General features: G+C 60.5%; 3 protein-coding genes across 4 annotated transcripts in view; 2 read left to right on the forward strand and 1 right to left on the reverse strand.

Moving 5' to 3' along the window:
• Positions 1–107: 107 nt before the first annotated feature.
• On the forward strand, positions 108–4,600 carry NUBP2 (NUBP iron-sulfur cluster assembly factor 2, cytosolic). Its single transcript, XM_053992152.1, has 7 exons — positions 108–179; positions 1,452–1,570; positions 2,157–2,355; positions 2,594–2,748; positions 2,906–3,016; positions 3,305–3,374; positions 3,951–4,600. The coding sequence occupies exons 1-7, from the start codon at positions 146–148 to the stop codon at positions 4,091–4,093; spliced, it is 831 nt and encodes a 276-aa protein (XP_053848127.1). The 5' UTR covers positions 108–145; the 3' UTR covers positions 4,094–4,600.
• Positions 4,601–4,603: 3 nt separating this feature from the next.
• IGFALS (insulin like growth factor binding protein acid labile subunit) lies at positions 4,604–8,456 on the reverse strand. Of its 2 annotated transcripts, none has more exons than XM_053992131.1 (2): positions 8,362–8,456; positions 4,604–7,749 (listed from the first exon to the last, which is right to left on the reverse strand). In XM_053992131.1, exons 1-2 carry the CDS (start codon positions 8,375–8,377, stop codon positions 5,939–5,941), a joined length of 1,827 nt encoding a protein of 608 aa, XP_053848106.1. In that variant the 5' UTR covers positions 8,378–8,456; the 3' UTR covers positions 4,604–5,938. The 2 variants fall into 2 exon arrangements, with proteins under 2 accessions (XP_053848106.1, XP_053848105.1); XM_053992130.1 differs by having other exon boundaries at positions 4,604–7,752.
• A 6,163-nt stretch (positions 8,457–14,619) lies between these two features.
• Positions 14,620–18,353, forward strand: part of CCDC78 (coiled-coil domain containing 78) — a 16,578-nt gene continuing 12,844 nt past the window's right edge. Inside the window, 5 exon segments of the mRNA XM_053992346.1 lie at positions 14,620–14,680; positions 15,181–15,221; positions 15,223–15,396; positions 15,569–15,655; positions 15,857–16,036. Coding sequence (XP_053848321.1) covers positions 14,620–14,680; positions 15,181–15,221; positions 15,223–15,396; positions 15,569–15,655; positions 15,857–16,036 — 543 coding nt within the window.

Here is an 18,353-nt window from a genome sequence, read left to right on the forward strand (position 1 = left end):
ATCCCATTGGCTGATGCGAAGGGAGCGCGAGAAGTGGATTGGTCGTGCAGACTGAAGGGCGGGTTCTCCGGTGAAAGTGCGGCTTGCGATTGGACACAGCATCTTAGGGGGCGGACCGTGGGCCGGCGGAAGACGGAAGCGGGTGATGCGGGGAGGCAACATGGAGGAGACGGCCGGGGGTGAGCGGCGGAGAGGCCGCGCCTGGGGGAACCGGGATCCGGGTCTCGGCCTGGGGGAGGGTCCCACCCGCCTCGCGGGGAACGTCCGAACCGGAATGACTGGGCCTAGCGGGGGGTCAGGACCCGGTTCCGTGGAGTTCCGAGGTGCTCGGCCCGACTCCTGGTGAGGGGCGCTCCGGGCCGGGCCGGGCTCCCACAGGCGGCGGGCACCGCTTATCGGGAGGTGACGCTGAGCCTTACCAGAGGCCCGGGCCCCGCTCCCGCGGCAGACAACGCCGAGTAACCGGGCCCGGCGCGGGGCTGCCGCTGGCAGCGGGCGGTATCCCGGGAGCAGCTCGCTGCGGGGCCCCGTCTGCCCCTCCCCGGGCCCCTTCTCCCCCCTCCCCGTTGTGGGGCCCGCGGCCTTTACCGTCGGCGGAGGTGCGGATGAGCTCTGCCATGGTGCGTGCGGGCTCCATGCTGCCGCTGCCGCTGCGCTGCCGGGCCAGCCCCGGCGCGTTGAGTCCGTGCCCGGTCGTGTCGGGGCGCCCGGAACGCGGCCCCGGGCGGGCGGCTGTGGCTGGAGCGGCCCGGCTGCCCCCTGTGCCGCCCCGGGCCGGATAGTCCAGTCCCGAGCGCTCCCTGCTCCGGGGAGCTGAGCCCAAAGCAGAGCCGGGAGCGCTGACAGCACGGCAGGGAGTGCAGGGAGGGCTGGAGAGGAGCGTGGGACTGGCAGGAAGCGACTGGTGTGGCACGGAGGAAGGAAACGCCAAGGGCCTGAGCTCACCATCAGCCTCGGGCCATGGCCGGGCTGAGCCTCACGAGCCCCGTGCGTGTTTATTGCTCTGCTGCCCAATTTCCACTTAGGTCATCGGGAGCAGCCTTTGCTCCCCACACACCGTGTTTATTGCCATTGTTCTCATTGTCCCTGTTCTGATGACAAAAAGCCTGTGGCACGTCCACCTCTTCTTTGCCGCTGCCTTGCACTGAGGGCAGAGCTCACCAGGGCTGCAGCTCCAATCTCTGCAGGAAACGGCTGGAGCTGGGCCAGGGCAGGTTTAGGCTGGATATCAGGAAAGGTTCTTCCCCCAGAGGGTGCTGGCACTGCCCAGGCTCCCCAGGAATGGGCACAGCCCCGAGGCTGCCAGAGCTCCAGGAGTGCTTGGACAATGATCTCAGGGATGCCCAGGGTGGGATTATTGGGGGTCTGTGCAGGGCCAGGAGCTGGGCTGGGTGATCCCTATGGCTCCCTTCCCACTCAGGATATTCCATGATTCTGTGGTACACTTGCAGAGAGAACCAACCTGGCCGGGGTGCGGCACATCCTGCTGGTGCTGTCCGGGAAGGGCGGCGTTGGGAAGAGCACCCTCTCCACCGAGCTGGCCCTGGCGCTGCGGCACGCCGGGAAGAGGGTGAGACAGGGTTTGGGGTGCTGAGCTCTGCCTTTTCCCTTCCTGCCTAAAGCTGGGCTGGATTTTGCCCACCCTTTCTGTGTGGGTGTCCTTGGTGGGCAGCATGTGGATTCTCTGTGAAAATGCAATTTGTGATAGTGTGATCCAGTTCAGGTACTGCAGTTCATTTCTATTTTATCTATTTTATTAAATCACCCAATATTTATTGTTGAAATTGGCACTGGGACATGACTTTGCTGCTTTGTGGTGTCACCCTCACTCCCTCTGTGGGGTGAAGTAGGTGAGCTAAAGGACTCTTAAAATGGGGATAAAAAGGAGATGTGTGGACAGGAGACAGACCAAATTCCCTGAGGATCTTTTTAAAGGCTCTGTGCAGCCTGTGCCACTTGGGTTCTGGCATAAAGCACTTGGAAACACCCAGGGGATGCTCCCTGGGGAGCAGGAGGTCAGGAGGGACATGAAATTCAAAGCATTTGTGTTCCAAATGTGGCTGTTGTGGGAGTGCTGTGGGCAGCCCAAATTTGGGTGGTCGGGGGCTCCTGAGCCCACCCTGCCGGGCGTGTCTGAAGGGTTGTGCCTGTGCCAGGTGGGCATCCTGGACGTGGACCTGTGTGGCCCCAGCATCCCGCGCATGCTGAGGGTGCAGGACAGCGCCGTGCACCAGTGTGACAGCGGCTGGGTCCCCGTCTTCGTGGGCCAGGACAAGGCCATCGCCCTCATGTCCATCGGCTTCCTGCTGGAGCGGCCGGACGACGCCGTGGTGTGGAGGGGCCCCAAGAAAAATGGTAACACCGGGGTTTGCTGCTGGAGGAACCTCCCGTGAGCCCTCCTGGCGAGGTTATTCCTTGGGGGAACGAAGCTCCTGTTCCACAAGGAATGGGTTGAAATCACTCACGTGGGGAGGGTGCAGCACGTGTTGTGCTGACAGCCTTGTCCCCTCTCCCTGTCCCGCAGCTCCCAAGCCACCTGCCGAAGCCTGTTGTGGTTTGGGGTTTTTTTTATCTGCCCCTTTTATTTCCGTAGCTTTGATCAAACAGTTTGTCACCGACGTGGCCTGGGGGGAGCTGGACTTCCTCATCGTGGACACGCCGCCGGGCACGTCCGACGAGCACATCTCCACCGTGGAGGCCTTGAGGCCCTACCAGCTGCTCGGGGCAGTCCTGGTCACAACTCCTCAGGTGGGACACGCGGCTGGAATTCCTGGCAGGCAGCAGGTTGGGAGGGGGGGGAAAATGCATCCCAGGTTTGCACAGGGCTGTCTGTGTTCTACACATGTTCTCTGGAGCCACAGCCAGCGTGGCCAGAGGGATCCCCAATTGCTGCTGTTCCCCTCAGGCTGTGTCCGTGGGGGATGTGAGGCGGGAGCTGACGTTCTGCAGGAAGGCGGGACTGCAGATCCTCGGCATCGTGGAGAACATGAGCGGCTTCGTGTGCCCCCACTGCTCTGTGAGCTCTCCTGACCTTATTGTGCAGCCTTGGGGCTGCTGTGGGCCCTTCCTTGTGGTGCTGGGGTGGAGAATTGGGAAATGCCACGAGGGTGGTGCTGTGAGCCAGGGAGAGGAGACGCTGCCAGCTTTGGGCCCTGCTGTCTGAGGAGCACTGGGAGAGGGCGGGGGCACAGGGAATGCCTGGGGCTGCAGGGTGGAGGGGAGCTGGCCCTGCTCAGGGCCTGGCAGCTCCTGCCCTGTCACACAGGGCTCTGGCCTTCCTGACTCACTGCTCTTCCTCCTTCAGGAATGCACAAACATCTTCTCCAAAGGGGGAGGCGAGGAGCTGGCCAAGCACGCCGGGGTGCCCTTCCTGGGTGAGTGGCCTCTGGAGCAGGACTCTGCTCAGGGCTGGTCTCGTGGTGCTCTGAGAGGGCTGAGCACGGGGAAGGAGCATCACAAGAGCAGGTGGGCTGGGCTGTGAGCCCCAGGCACCTGGGCAGAGCTGAGGCTTCTGCTTTGCTTCTCTGCCATCCAAACTCTTCACAGTGGGCCCCTGGCCCTGCTGGGGCAGAGATGGTGATGCCAGCAGCCTGCTCTGACTGCTGACGTCATGGTGACAGTGTAAACAGGCCTGGAGCTCCATGAGAACCATGTTGGAATGTTTGGAGCCTTCCTGAGGAATGGGGGCTGAGGGCTGAACCCTGTCCCTGACAGGGCTGGGATTAGGTGGGAGAGCCCCTCTCATGAAGCACCAGGGTGGGGTGGGGTCTTGGAGCCAGAGGAAGTGGTTGCAGGTGAGAATTGTCTCCTGGAGAGCCCAGAGAGGGCAGTGGTGGCTCTTCCCTACCACTTTCCCTGGAGCTGACTGTTAGCAGTGTGTTTTCTATCCCTGGCTGCAGACCTGGGCCTTGCAGGGAGCGAGCTCTCACTCTCCCTCCCCTGTCCCACAGGCTGCGTCCCCCTGGACCCCCAGCTCAGCCAGAGCTTGGAAGAAGGCAGAGACTTCATCCAAGAGTTTCCCAAGAGCTCTGCCTTCCCTGCCTTGACTCACATTGCCCAGCAGATCCTGGATACATCGCAGAGGAGCTCCTGAGGAGGGGAAAGGGATGCAGGAACTGTTCAACTCAAACTGGGGTGTGAGGGGGGGAGCACAGATTCCTGCTGCTGCTGGCAGTCCCAGAGGGAAGAATCCACATCCCCTCAGACTCAAGGAGACTCTGGAGCTGCAGTGTCCAGTGCTGTTCTTCCCTGAGCATTCCCACATGGCTCTGATCACCTGGATCATGGCTCCATGTGCTGCTGCCTTCTCCTGCTGCCCCTGCCTGATGGATCACACCGGGCTTGCTTCAGTGGCTGGGCTGTGCTGGGTGCTCCCATGTGGAGCCAGGCCAGGTTCTGAGCTTGGAATTCTCAGCTCACCGGTTCCTGATGGGCCGTGAGGGCACAGCACAGCGTGGGCTGGGCTGAGGAAACACCTTCAGGAGCTGCTTGGGAGCTGTATCCCATCATGCTGGGAAGGAGCCCTCGGGCCTGCTGGGCTTCTGTGACTCAGGAATATTTTTCAAGGTTCCAGGCAGTAAACCCTTTTCTTAAAATGCAAGTCTGCAAAACTTCTGTTTTTCCATGGCTTCAGGCCTCGCTGTATCTGTGAGTCTTGGCCCTTCACGTACATCAAGGTGCTTCCTGCTTTTCCTTGGTTTCCTTGCTGGAATTCAGCTAAATCTTTCCTGTAACAGCATCAGGATCCAGCTTGTCCCTTGTCTTGCTGTGAGCCAGCCCTGGCAGCCCTTCATGGAGCTGTTCTCCAGCCCCAGCCTGGGGCTCCTCTGTGTCCCCTGGTGGTTCCTGCTTCTTTCACTTCCCCATGTCCTGTTCCCTGCACCTCTTCCCGTGGGCTGCTGCTCCCATGAGACCTGCCCTCCTCTTGCAGGCTTGAGTTACGCTGGGGAAGCAATGAAGGTGGTGGCCTTGCATCTCATCTCCCTCCCTCCTGGACTCTGAGCCCCTCCTGCCTGCCTCCCTCTCTGCCTTTGGGACTCACCCTCGCAGTGAGGTTTCGGGAAGGGAGGGAGATCCTGGATTTCCACTAAGGAGACTGGATTGCAGCAGGCAGGAGCAGGAGTAGCATCCAGCCCTGCTCCCGCTGCACAGGGACCCACACCCGAGCAGGTTTCCCTTCATGCAATTTTCCAGGAAAATTTTGTCTGACCTTTGGACACTTATCTGGGATTTGGAGAGCTGGGCAGTAGCGCTGGAATCTGTCAGGGCTGTGGGATGGCTTCTGTGGGATAGTTGGGCATTTCTTGCTCCCTCCCTGGGAATGTGCCACCCACCCAGGGCTTGCAGGACATGCTGGGAGCCCCCTGGGAGCCTGAATCCCTCACTCTGAGGGGCTCTGGGGAGAAATCCTGGCCGTGGGCAGCACGGGCTTTGGAAAAAACGTAACTTACGAGGTGGGTTGCAATAGCTCCAAAGGTTTATTTGTCTGCTGCCATTTATCAGGTGAGCAACGAGTGGCTTTCTGTGCCCTGCCTACACCTGCTGCTGCAAGAAACCATTACAGCAAGTCCTCTGCCCCCTTCCCTAAGCTCGGGGGTGCTTTTAGGATTTCTCCACTGCTCCATGGCAGGAAAACGCTTTGTTTTGTCTCATAAAAGTCCTGGCCTGGGCAGGGGTGCCCCTTGCAGTGGCTGCAGGGCTGGGGGTGCAGCATTCCCCCATCCAGGGTTCTCCTGCTGGGAGGAGCCACGCTCTGCCCTGGGGGCTGCTATTTAAATATTACAGCACTGAAATACTCAGTTTGAAGCCCAGGGGGCTGGTACCCATCCAGCATCTTCTGAGCAGGGCGGCTGCTGGAGGTGGTGGCAAATCTGTGCTCTGGCTGGGGTGGCCACAGAGCCAGGGCCGGGATGAGGGTCCCTGGGAGGGCCAGCCCAGCTCAGCAGTGAGCAAAGCTCTCCTCGGCAGTGTCACGCAGGTCCAGCCCCGCCAGGCCCGGGGGGTGCAGGCAGGTGAGGTTGTTGTAGGTGTAGATGGGGACGTGGGTGTCGTCCCCCTCGGCCACCGACTGCACGAAGCGCGGCACCACGGCCGGGTGCTGCCGCGAGAAGTCCCGCAGGCCCTTCAGCGAGCAGTTGCAGTGCCAGTTGTTGCCCCCCAGCCACAGCTGCTCCAGGGCGAAGGGCGGGCACAGGAACGCCACCGAGAAGGTCTCCAGGGAGTTATTCCTCAGGCTGAGGTACCGCAGGTTGGCCAGGGGGGAGATGACGCTGTTGTCCAGTGTCTCCAGCTGGTTGTGGGAGAGGTCGAGCCAGAAGAGTCTCTGGAGCGGGCTGAAGGTGTCCTGGGAGATCTCCAGGAGCTGGTTGGAGGAGAGGAAGAGGTACTCCAGGTTGCTCAGCCCCGTGAAGAGCCGGGGCGAGAGGTGGCTCAGCCTGTTGTGCTTCAGGTCGAGCTCCAGGAGCTCATGGAGTTCGCTGAAGCTCTGGTCCTCAATGAGAGAGATGCTGTTGTGCTGCAGGAAGAGCCGCCGCAGGCTGGAGAGCCCGGAGAAGGTGTTGGCCCGGATCCTGCCCACGCAGCTGTGCTCCAGGTGGAGGCTGTGCAGCTTGGTGACCCCCTTGAAGACAAAGTCGGGCAGGACCTTGATGCAGTTGGCAGACAAGTGCATCACGGCCACGTTGTGCAGTCCCAGGAAGGCCCCGGCCCTGATGTCCTGCAGCTGGTTGTTGTTGAGGCTGAGCACCTCCAGCTGGCCCAGCCCCTCGAAGGTCCTTTCCGCCAGGCCCCGGATCCGGTTGTGCCCCAGCTGCAGCTCCTCCAGGAACTGGAGGTCCTTGAAGGTCCTGGGCCTCAGGCTGGTGATGGAGTTGGTGGACAAGCGCAGGACGTGCAGGCTCAGGAGGCCCAGGAAGGTGTCCTCGTAGAGCGAGACCAGGCGGTTGTGGGACAGGTCCAGCCACCGCAGGGACTTCATGCCCATGAAGGCGCGGGGGGCGATGGCGTTGATCTGGTTGTGGTTCAGGTAGAGCTTCTGCAGCTTCTGCAGCTTGACGAAGATGTTGATCTTGATGCCCTTGAGCGCGTTCCCGCTCAGGTCCAGCTCCTTCAGCTCGGTGAGGCTGCAGAAGAGCTGGTGCTGGAGGTAGGGCAGCTTGTTGCCAGCCAGGATCAGCTCCCTCAGGTTGGGCAGGTCATGGAACACCTTGTCAGGCAGCACCACCAGCGAGTTCCAGCCCAGGTTCAGGTACCAGAGGTTGGAGAGCCCGGCAAACAGCCCTTCCTCCACCTTGCTGAAGTGGTTGTTGTTGAGGCTGAGGGACACGAGGTTCTGGGTGTGCAGGAAGGTGTGCGGGGCCAGGTGCTTGAGGCGGTTGCGCTCCAGGTGCAGGTGGTAGAGGCTGCGCAGCCCGTGGAAGGCGTGCTGCTCCACGGAGCCCAGCTGGCTGCTCTGCAGGTCCAGGAAGTCCAGGGCTGACAGATTCCTGAAGGCGGCGGCCGGCAGCAGCGTGAAGTTGTTGCCGTCCAGCCACAGGGCTTTGGCGTTGGCGGGCACGTCCTCGGGCAGGCGGGTCAGGTTGCGGCCGCTGCAGAAGACGTTCAGCTCCTCGCTGTAATCGTCCAGGCTGCAGGCGCAGGGGCCGGGGCAGCGCGGGCCGTCCCCGTCCCCCGGCTCCTTCGGGGGGTCCCCCCCGGGGGGCTGGGAGGCGGCAGCCAGCAGCAGGGCCAGGGGGAGCAGCAGCGGGATGCCTGCTGGGGGCGGAGGAAAGGGGACAGCGTCAGTGCAGGGCTGTGGCTGCTCTAGGGACACCCTTGGGACACCCTTGGGACCCCTTGGCCGGGTGCCCGCACCGCCGGGACTCGGGGGGGGCGGGGTACAGGGGTCACTCCCAGCCCGCTGCACACACGGGGCAGCTGCGGGAGTTTTCAGAGGCTGGATCCCTTGGGAAACGGTCCAAGATCTCCCCCCGCTGCTGCCACAGCTCTGACTCCTCGGGTGCAGGGACCCCCCGAAATTCACCTCCATATTGCAGCGGCAGCTTCTTCCTTTCATGGGGAAAGGCCCCCAGACCCCCAGACCCCTCTCCCCCTTCCTCCCCGGCTGCCCCCTGTGACTCCCTCAGCACTGAAGGGTCCCAGTACCACGGTCCCTGCCCATCCCTGCGCTCCCCATCCATGTTTGGGCTCTGCCCTGCAGTGCCTGCAGCCCCCCAGGCAGCTCGGGGGCCCCCAAAATGTCTTATTAGCAGTGGAGGAGGAGCAGAGTAAAGGGTGGCTGGAGCCCGGGCAGAGTCTGAGCGTGTCCCCCGCCCCGGTCCCTGCCTGTCCCCCCAGCCTGGCCGAGGGCAGTTCCAGCCTCACCTTTGCCTGCGCTCATGGCGGCGGGCAGGGCAGGGCTCCCGCTCCGCTCTCCGGCCCCTCCGACTGCGCAGGGATGGATGGAGCAACCACCTTGACGCCTGTCCAGCCACCCGCCCGGCCGGGCTTAACCCCACTGCTGCTGGCCCGGCCGTGGCTGAGCCCCGGGGACAGCCTGGCCGGGGCAGTGGCACCGGGACGGGCTCCTCGGGACTGCCCTTAGGGCAGCTCGGGACCAGGGCACGGAACGAGATCTCCAGGAACCTGATGGGGGTCTTGCAGAGGGTGGGCCTGCCAGAGATGTTGTTTGTGTGGGCTTTGAGCGTGGAGGGAGGAATGGGGCAACCTCAGAGGGTGTCCCACCACCGTGCCCTGAGCTCCTGGAGGGTCCTGAGCAGCAGCACTAGCCCTTCCCTGCCCTGCTCTGCCGGGGATGCCCTGGGATAAGCCCTGGCAGTGGGTCCTCATTTTCCATCGGGACACAAAAACCACACGCTGGAGCTTGGAGCATCCGTAGGACACAGGGGTTAAAGGTTTGGGGATCAGCCTTAGTGCGGGATGGGCTGAAACACCTGAGGGTTTATGGTGATACAAGTGGGAAATGAGTTGGGAAAAGGGAAAAAACTCTTCCCTGTGTGGCACTAAAAACCTCGGGGGCAGAACCTTCACCCCCTCCCAGGCATTTTCCCATTTTCCCTCCTGTCTTGCCTTGTGGGTGGGGATGGTGCTGGGAGCTCCCTGCTCTGCCCAGTGCTTCTGTGCTGAAGGGGAAACTGAGAGCAAAGCCAGGGTCCCCCTGGTGAGGTGGTGGCTCTGGGAGTCCCCTGCTCCTCTGCCAGCCCCCATCCAGTGGGATGAGGGCAGGTAATGCTCCAGGGCTGGCAGATCACACTCTGCCCCTGGCAGCTCATCAAAACCACCCCGGGGAGGCCAATGACCTCCTCCAGTGTCCCAGGTTATTTCCCCACCAGGCTCCAACACAGGCTCTGTGGAATCTTTTACCAGTTTCCAGGAAAGAAATAGAAAGAAAAAGCCCCAGCAAGAGAGCCCTGGGTGGCCAGATAGAAAAGCCATGGCTAAACCTTCCCCTGTCCCCTCCTCCCTGGAGATGCACCAGGCTGGCACCACTCCCACCCACAGCTCCAGGAGCAGCAATCCCTGCTCTGCAGTTGCTCTTCCCAGCCCTGGTTCCCCCAAGGTGCTTTGGGAGGAGCAGGGATTCTCTCCCCCACCATTCCCACAGCACGGGCACCCCACCTTGCCCCTTCCCCTGGGAGCCTGGCACTTCCCCAGCTCACAGGCCACACCTCGGCTCCTCACCAGGCATGGCCATGCCCACGGGACGAGGAGTTGGAGAGAGACATCCATGCTCCACCCTTGCCACCCAACTTTCCCACAGGCTCTGTTTCTCTCTTCCCTTTTGGCCCCAGTGGAATTCTCCTCCCCCTCTATTTTAATCCTTTCTTCTGGGAATTTATAGATCAGGAGGGAGAAATGAGGGATAGGGATACATGCACCCACTAATAGGCACTGAGCACATATTGACACAAGGTGTAATCAATCTGGAAGCTAAAAAGAGCTGAACCAGCACAGGTCAGCCAGCCAAAACCCACAAAACCTCGTTGGGAAGTTTAAACAAGCCCTGCCTTCAGCTGGGAGCAGGTTTATCCCTGCCTCCAGCAGCCCTCCCCAGGGAAATATCGAATGAGATGCAATGGGAAAATAAGGAGGGTAAATAAGGAAATCCCTTCCCAGAGTGGTTGCAGTGCAGGGAGGAGCTGGACCCATCTCCACCTTTAGAGATCCTTGAGGCATCTCCTTCAGGCCTGTCTGCTCCCCTAAACCTCCCTGGCAGCCTCATCTCCAGCTGTCTCCTGTGGCAGGAGATGCTGGCACCCTGGAGCTGTTGGTCCCTGCACCTCGGGTTCCTCATCTGCCCACAGCTCCACAGTCACCGTGGGGACCTGGCTTTGGGTCCCCACCATGTGTGTCCCCTTCCCAGCGTGTCCCTGGCCAGAGTGGACCCCCTGTGTGATCCCCCCACCACTTCAGCTCCAGCAGATAAACTCCCAGCCCGGACCAAAGTCTGAGCCCCTCCCCTGGTTACCATGGAGAAGGCTGTAATGGTATTAGGAAAAGCAGCAAAATCATTAAAAAGTACTTTTTAAACCTATTTAAACTCTAAGGAATCATTTACCTTCCCCAGCAGCTCCTGTGCCTGCAGCTCCCTCCCCGGGGAGCTTCCCAGTCCCTTTGGGTGGGACATGCCACTAGCTGTCCCCGTTGTCCCTGCTCTGTCCCTGGGCTGGCTGAACTGGGAGGGGACAGTGCTGGGCCACATCTGCTGTGGGACCCCGGGAGGTCCCTGGTGCATCCCCCCAGGCAGGGTGAGTGACCAGGGACACTCTGGACAGCAGCAGGGACAGCACCCACCCAGCAAGCCCTGTGGAGCAGGGAGGTGACACGTGTGGCACTGGCACAGCTGAGTTAGGGAGTATTTTTAGCAAATCTTGCCAAATATTGTCCCTGTCTGGAGGAGAGCATCTCGCGTTGCCAGGGTAACCAGCGCTCCTGCTCCTCGTTCAGGACCAAAAACGAGCCCCATAGAGAGGGGAGGGGTGACACCAGCACCACAGGGCTTGTGCCACTCTCCTGGGGACCCCAGCAGGGACCCCGCCCCAGGAGTAGCACTTTGCCTGATGCTCACCCACGTTTCTGGTCATCCTGGTCCCTGCTACTGGAGATGGGGACGGGGGAGTGGTGGCAGCTGTCCCCATGGGCATCTCCAAGTGCCACCTGCTGCCCTGCTGCGGCTGCAGAGCCTCGTGTGGGAGGTTGGGAAAGGTGCCCCATGTTCTGGCAGCTCCAGGGATGCCAATTCTGCCCTGGTGGCCCACGTGGCCACCACGTCACCAGCACCAGGCTGGCCAGACTGGTTGGACTGGGAGAGGTGAGGACTTCCCCAAGACATGACTCAGGGTGGCCAGGGCCATTGCTGGAGGCAAAGATGGGAAAATTCCCAAACACTGAGGTGTGGGGAAAAGAGGGGGCCCTGGGAGCGGGGATTTGGAGGTGCACCAAGGCAGGGAGCAGCAGGAGAGCAGTGGCTGTGAGAATGGGGCAGTGAGCAGAGGGAAGGGAGGCAGCCACCTTGCCTAACCCATCCTGAGGGCAGTGCCAGGGCGGGCAGGGGGAGGGGAGTGGTGTTCTCCATGTGCCGCGTCAGCTCTCCAGAGCTGGACATGGAGGGAGCAGCCCGGTCCTCGGGGTGCCCGGGTGGAGGGACGGGCTGGGAGCGTGGCAGAGGGAGCAGAGCTTTCCTCCCGCCCGAGATCACAGCCCCACCCCATCCTCCAGCGCCTCCCCGCCTGCCCCATCCCAACTCCTCCCAGCCCTGCAGGGAAGCGCCTGGAGGTGCCAGGGGGTGGCAAATGGGACGTGGGGTGGCAATGGGTGCTGGCAACCTGTCGGACAATACCCTTTTCTGACCCAGTGATGGGGCAACTGAGAGGCATTTCTTATCTCAGAGTTTACATACGAATACATACCGTGTAAACCTTCTATCAAGCCCTAAAAACTCGCTACAAATCCGTTTCCCACAGCAACCCACAAACCCAACACCCCCAGGACTGCACCACCAGAGGGGTGTTCAGCAGGGCAGGGATCTGGTTCTGCCCCTCAGCCCCCCGGAGCACACGAACGCCCAGCCCTGGCATCCCGGGACAGGGCAGGCCTGGGTGGAAACAGAGCAGATCCAGAGGGGACCCTGGACATGGTTGGGGGCTGGAAGAACCTTTACTGTTCTTCCTGGGGGAGCTGAGAGAGGTTCTGCAGCTCCCTCCTCCTCTCCCTTCTCCAGGCTACAAGAGCTGGGGCTGTCCAGCCTGGAGAATTCCTTGTGGCAGCCTAAGGGCTTGGAAAAGTGACAGAGAAAAGCTTTTTCTCAAGCCAGGAGAAACGGTGGCGATTTTAAACTGGCATAGGTTGGATAGAAAATGTGCTGGGGGGGGGATCGGTGGGAGCTGGGTGCCCAGGGATTCCTCATCCCTGGGGCAGCGAGGCTCGGGCACCTCAGGCATGCCGGGTGGCAGCGTGCTCCCCTGGCATCCCGGGTGCCAGCGTGCTCCCCTGGCATCGCGGGAGGAATTTGCAGATCCGGGAACGGACTCAAACTCTCTTTGCTGGCGCTGGAAGCCAGATGGAGCCACTCACTGCGCTAAGACCGTGCGGCTGCCGAGAGCTGGGGCGGGCGGGGGCTGCTCCCCCTGCTCCGCTCGGGGGTCCCCTGGGGGGCACAGGGCCGTGTGTGACCCTGCGAGGGCTGGCAGGGCTGGAGGAGAGGTGACAACCAGCAGCGGGCTCGGTGCGGGGGCTGCGCGCCCCAAAGCTTCCCCTGGAACTCCCGTGGGCTTGGGAGTGGTTCCATCCCCTAAAGCCGCGCTCCCGGGACTGGGTTTAAGGTGTACCTGACAAGGAGAGTGAGAATCCCCCAGGACAGAGCTGGGATTTGGCTCTGGGGGGGGTTGTGTGCTTTAGTCCGGAATGGTGGTGGAAATTCAGTGACACCCCACAACTTCATTTCTCAGCCCGAATCTGCTTTTTGTGGTGTTGCCCGGCACAAAATTGGCTTCGTATTCCCAGCCCCTGGGAAAATTGGTCACTGTCACTCCTGGTGCCGGTAGGGCACCTGGCACACAGGTTATTTATTGCATAAATAACGCCGTGTTTGCATATGTTAATTGCCCGTTAATTGGAACGGGCTCGCTGCGGCTCAGGGAGCGCCCGTGTGATGGGTGGGGCTGTTTCCCCCCAAATCAGGGTCCCGGGGCTGTAGGATGGGGGTGCCCATCCTTGGGGTGTCCATGTGGGGCTGAGACCCCTCGGAGCCGCCCGGGGAGCGGAGCTGCAGTCGGCTCCTCCGTGTGCCCGAGCTCCCTCCGAGCTCCCGCGCCGTGGGCAGGGTGTGAATTCGGCTCCGCGCCGGGTGTGAAGAGACTGTGAATTCTCATCAACACTTTCATTACCTTAATAAAATTACTTCAGGTCTGTTAAGTTCTGTTGCAGAAAAACAAGCCGTAATTGCACGGTTTGCTGGCTTCTCCTTCCCCTGACCCCCCCGAAATGCTCAGCCCCTGGCTCTGGCCTCTGTGCACCTTCACTGAGGGGCTCTGGGGTCTCCTCCAGCAGCCTGGAACAGGTCAGGAGCTCTGCTTGTCATGGAGCTGTGTCAGGGTGGCCCCTCTCCCTCTCATCTGCTGAGCTCTGACAGATCCTGAGGAGTTATTCAGAGCTTTGGGCTTTTTTGAACATTATATTGTCAAAGCTTTTTTTTTCTGTGGGAGACAGATTCTTACCTAAACTCACCCACTCTCCAGAAATAGCAGCAATAATAAGCCTGAAATGAGGAGATTAAGAGCTGGAATTCATTTTAGAATCATGGAAGAGTTTGAGTTGGAAGGGCCCTCTAAAGGTCTCCCAGTCCATCTGATTTTACTCCTGTTCAAGGTTTTCCAGTGTTATCCACTCTGCCCTGGAGATTCTCAAAACACTTTTGGCTGTGGGATTTGTCCCATTCCAGCCTGGCAGGTCCCAGTTTGGAGCCAGCAGCAGCACCCAGAACAAGCACTGTCAGGGCTAATCCAGGCTTGTTTCAGTGCATGCTTTGCTTTAAAACATCTTTTTCCACACAGCAGCTCTGATGCGAAGGGATGAATTGGGAAAGGTCTTTCCTGCACCCAGAACTCAGAGATCCTGGGACCACTGGAGCAGCTCGTTGGCACGGGAGGTTCAAGGACTGTAGGGATCAAGAGGAACTTTCCTGGAGAAAATCAGATACTATGGGATGGGCTTGGAGCAGGTGATTGGTTTAGTGGGTTAATTATTGAGTTAATCAGCCCTTGGAATCATGGAATGCTTTGGGTGGGAAGGGACCTTAAAATCCATCCAGTGCCACCCCTGCCATGTTCAGGGACACCTTCCACTGTCCCAGGCTGCTCAAAGCCCTGTCCAACCTGGCCTTGGACACTTCCAGGGATCCAGGGGCAACCACAGCTTCTCTGGCACCCTGTGCCCACCTCCTCCAGGTGGGCCTGCCCACCCTGCCAGGGAACAATTCCTTCCCAATATCCCATCCATCCCTGCTCTTTATCCATTCTAAATTTCTCCTCTATTACTTTAAAAACCTTCCCCCTTGTCCTATCACTGTTGGCCCATGTAAAAAGTCACTCTCCCTCTCTCCTGTCAGCCCCTAAAGCTGCAGGGATGGCCTCCATCTCCACTGGAATATCCCTGCAGTGGAGATGGAGGCCATCCCTGCAGCCAGGTTTGGGAATGGTCCATAACAGGGGCTGGTACCCCCTCCCTGGCTGCCCTGGGGATGTTCCTGAGTTGCTTGTTCCAGTGTCTGCTGTGGGCTGAGCTGGGAATTCAGAATCCTCCTGGGAAGTGCCAGTGCTTTCCCTGCAGCAGCTCCCAGGGTGGCTGTAAGGTTTGGAACCACCTTAAAATCCAGGTGGAAGCCTCTGGTAACCAGAGTTGGTAGCAACAGCGCTGGACCTCCTGGGAGAAGTTCCTTAGAGATCCTTCCTTGGCTTCTCAGGTGCTGCCTGCCCAGCCCCGTGCAGAGCCCCTGGCCTCTGAGCACATGGATTTTGGAATTGTTGCAGAGAATGAGAATGTGAGTATTCTGACAGAGCCCCTTGCTGCCTGAAAATCCAGGTATGAAGGCCTGCAGCCCCTTCCCAGCTCATGGAATCAGCACTCTGCCCAGGAAATGCTAACCACGGGGGAGAGATGGCTGGGATTTGTTCAGCTCCTGAGAAGCTGGAGGTGCTGAGCTCTTCCAGCAGCAGTGGTGGGCGAGGGGCAGGGGGAGAGGAGAGCCCAGCTGGAGCTGCTCTGTGCCTCCAGGTGCAGCTGGAGGACAGGAACCAGGAGATGCACCAGCCTGGAGACCCACAGGAGGAGATGGGGAAGCTGCCTGGCTCCAGGACAGACTTCCCAGCCAGGATGGTCCTCAGTGAAGAGGAAAAACTGAAGGTAAAACTTTGGGAGTTGGAGGGAACTGAGCTGTGATGCTGTGTGAGACCAGTAAATCCACAGTGGGAGATCTGGGGGGAAATTCCTCCTTCTGGGGGGGGCTGTGTTGTGCTCAAACATCACATTGGCCTCAGAATCCATCCATGGCCTTCACTGACTTTGTCTCTCCCAGATTTCCAAAGACCTCGTGGATCTCCAGATAGAGACAAACAAAATGAAGGAGCGTTATGAGATGGAGATTTTCCAGCTGAAAACTACGGTACCCACATTTGGGAACAGCCAATTTCAGCCCTGCCAGAACCTTCCCCCAACTCTGCAGCTCCTAACACAGCCACCTTTACTCTGCTTGCCATCGCCTCCTGGCTTTAGAGGGAGCTGAATTCCCCCCAGCAGCCCAGATCCCAAGGAGCTCCCGTGCTCTCCTGTTTTGCTGCTCTGACCCTGCTGTCCCCCTGAGCAGATGCTGGCCCTGGAGAGGCGGGTGCAGGAGCTGGAGCAGGGCAGTGCCGGGCTCAGGGAGGAGCGGGATTCCCTGCGGGAGCGCCTGCACGCCCTGGAGAGCAGCCGGCAGGAGCTGGGGGAGGAGTTCATCATCCTGAAGAGCAATTACCTGGCCCTCGGCAGAGAGCTGGACAAGGAGGTGAGAGCGGCTGCAGGGCTCATCCCAGAGCTCATCCCAGGGGTCATCCCACAGATCCAGGTCCACCTCACGGTCCCTGCTGTGCAGGTGCCTTGCTTGGCTTTCATTTGTGCAACCCCCTCGCAGCTCAGGTCCAGGGAGCACAAATTGTACAAAGGTTCTTGCTGAGGGACCTCTTAAAGGCCACTGAACCACAAAAACCATCCAGTGCCACCCGTGCCATGGCAGGGACACCTTCCACTGTCCCAGGCTGCTCCAAGCCCCGTCCAGCCTGGCCTTGGGCACTGCCAGGGATCCAGGGGCAGCCACAGCTGCTCTGGGCACCCTGTGCCAGGGCCTGCCCACCCTCCCAGGGAACAATTCCTTCCCAATATCCCATCCAGCCCTGCCCTCTGGCAGTGGAAGCCATTCCCTGTGTCCTGTCCCTCCATCCCTTGTCCCCAGTCCCTCTCCAGCTCTCCTGGAGCCCCTTTAGGCCCTGCAAGGGGCTCTGAGGTGTCCCTGGAGCCTTCTCCTCTCCAGGTGAGCACCCCCAGCTCTCCCAGCCTGGCTGCAGAGCAGAGGGGCTCCAGCCCTTGGAGCATCTCCGTGGGCTCCCCTGGGCTCTCTCCAGCAGCTCCAGGTCCTGCTGCTGTTGGCCCCAGGGCTGGAGCAGCTCTGCAGGTGGGGTCTCACCTGAGGGGGCAGAGGGGCAGAATCCCCCCCTCCTGCTGCCCATACCAGGGCTCAGCCCAGCCCAGGGGGGTTCAGGGTCCCAGCACACACGGCCAAGACATGTCCAGGCTCTGAGCTGTGACACGGCACAGCCTGGCCGTGGGATTGTCTCCAGGGATTTGATGTAACACGGCTCCTTCCCACACGGCCTGCAGACCTGCCCTCACAGCGGGGACAGCCTGGGGACAGGCTGGGGACAGAGCTGGGGACAGGGCTGGGGACAGGGCTGGGGACAGAGCTGGGGACAGGGCTGGGGACAGGGCTGGGGACAGAGCTGGGGACAGGCTGGGGACAGGCTGGGGACAGAGCTGGGGACAGGGCTGGGGACAGGGCTGGGGACAGAGCTGGGGACAGAGCTGGGGACAGGGCTGGGGACAAGGCTAGGGACAGAACTGGGGACAGAACTGGGGACAGAGCTGGGGACAGGGCTGGGGACAAGGCTGGGGACAGGCTGGGGACAGAGCTGGGGACAGAGCTGGGGACAGGGCTGGGAACAGGCTGGGGACAGAGCTGGGGACAGAGCTGGGGACAGGGCTGGGGACAGGGCTGTGCTGACCCGCTGCTCCCCCGGCACCCCGCGGGCAGAGCCCTCCCGCTCCCCCGGCGGCCCCACGGCGGTGCCCGGAGGTCACGGCGGGGCTGCCCGGGGCCGGTCCCTCCGCGCTGCCAGCGCGCTTTGTTTCCCTTTTTTCTGCTTGGCTTGCGCAGCCCGCACGTGAACGGATTGGAGCCACTCTCATTTCGAGCGGCGGCGGGAAGGGGCCTGGCAGCTTTCAGGTCGACAAGTTTATAAAAACACCGAATTCAAGTAACTTTCTGATGGTTCCTTAAAGGACAGACACCTTCCCGCTGACTGCTACCTCAGCACAGATTAACCAGAGGCTTTTGGACCCAGATTTTTGTATTTCTTTGGCTACTTCAATAGTCCTTCCTGTGTCCCCTCCCTCTCCCCCTCCCGCTTCTCCTTCTTTTTGAAGCGAGTGGAATGACTGACACGCTCCTGCTCCCTCCCTCCCCCAGCAGATAGTTTGGCTGCCTCAGCTCAATGACCTGGTTTTCCATGCCGAGCTGTGCTGGGAAGATGTGCAGCAAGAATGCTGCTCTGGTCCAGTGTGTCTGCATGGGCTCTGGCAGAGCAGGATAATGATCACCCGTGAGTTAGTGACCCTTGTGGAGAGATCGTTTGTCTCCCAGAAGCTGAGAAATGGGAATTTCTCACAAGGAGGAGAACTCAGCTCTTGCAGGGGGTGATCCCACCCTGCGACCCTGCTGGAGCATGAGGCAGAGCCGCTCTGCTCCCCGTTATGCCGGGCTCAGGGAGGAATCACTCAGCCATCAGCACGCTCAGCTGCTTCTTGTCCCCAAGGGGGTGCAATGTGTTTGTCAAAACCCGGATTTTCAGGCAGCTGACATCTCTAAATGATGGGTTTAGCAGGTCAGAGGTAATAACACTGTTTTCACATGGATCCTGGGATGGTTCAGAGGGTGAAAGCACGTGGATTCAGTTCTGTGCCAGATAGCATCCTGAAGAGTCGAGGAATGTTTTGGGGTGGAAGGGACTTTAAAGCCCATCTCACGGGACACCTTCCCCCAGAGCAAGTTG

Source organism: Vidua macroura, chromosome 16 (assembly GCF_024509145.1).
Source record: "Vidua macroura isolate BioBank_ID:100142 chromosome 16, ASM2450914v1, whole genome shotgun sequence".
NCBI classification, from domain to species: domain Eukaryota; kingdom Metazoa; phylum Chordata; class Aves; order Passeriformes; family Viduidae; genus Vidua; species Vidua macroura.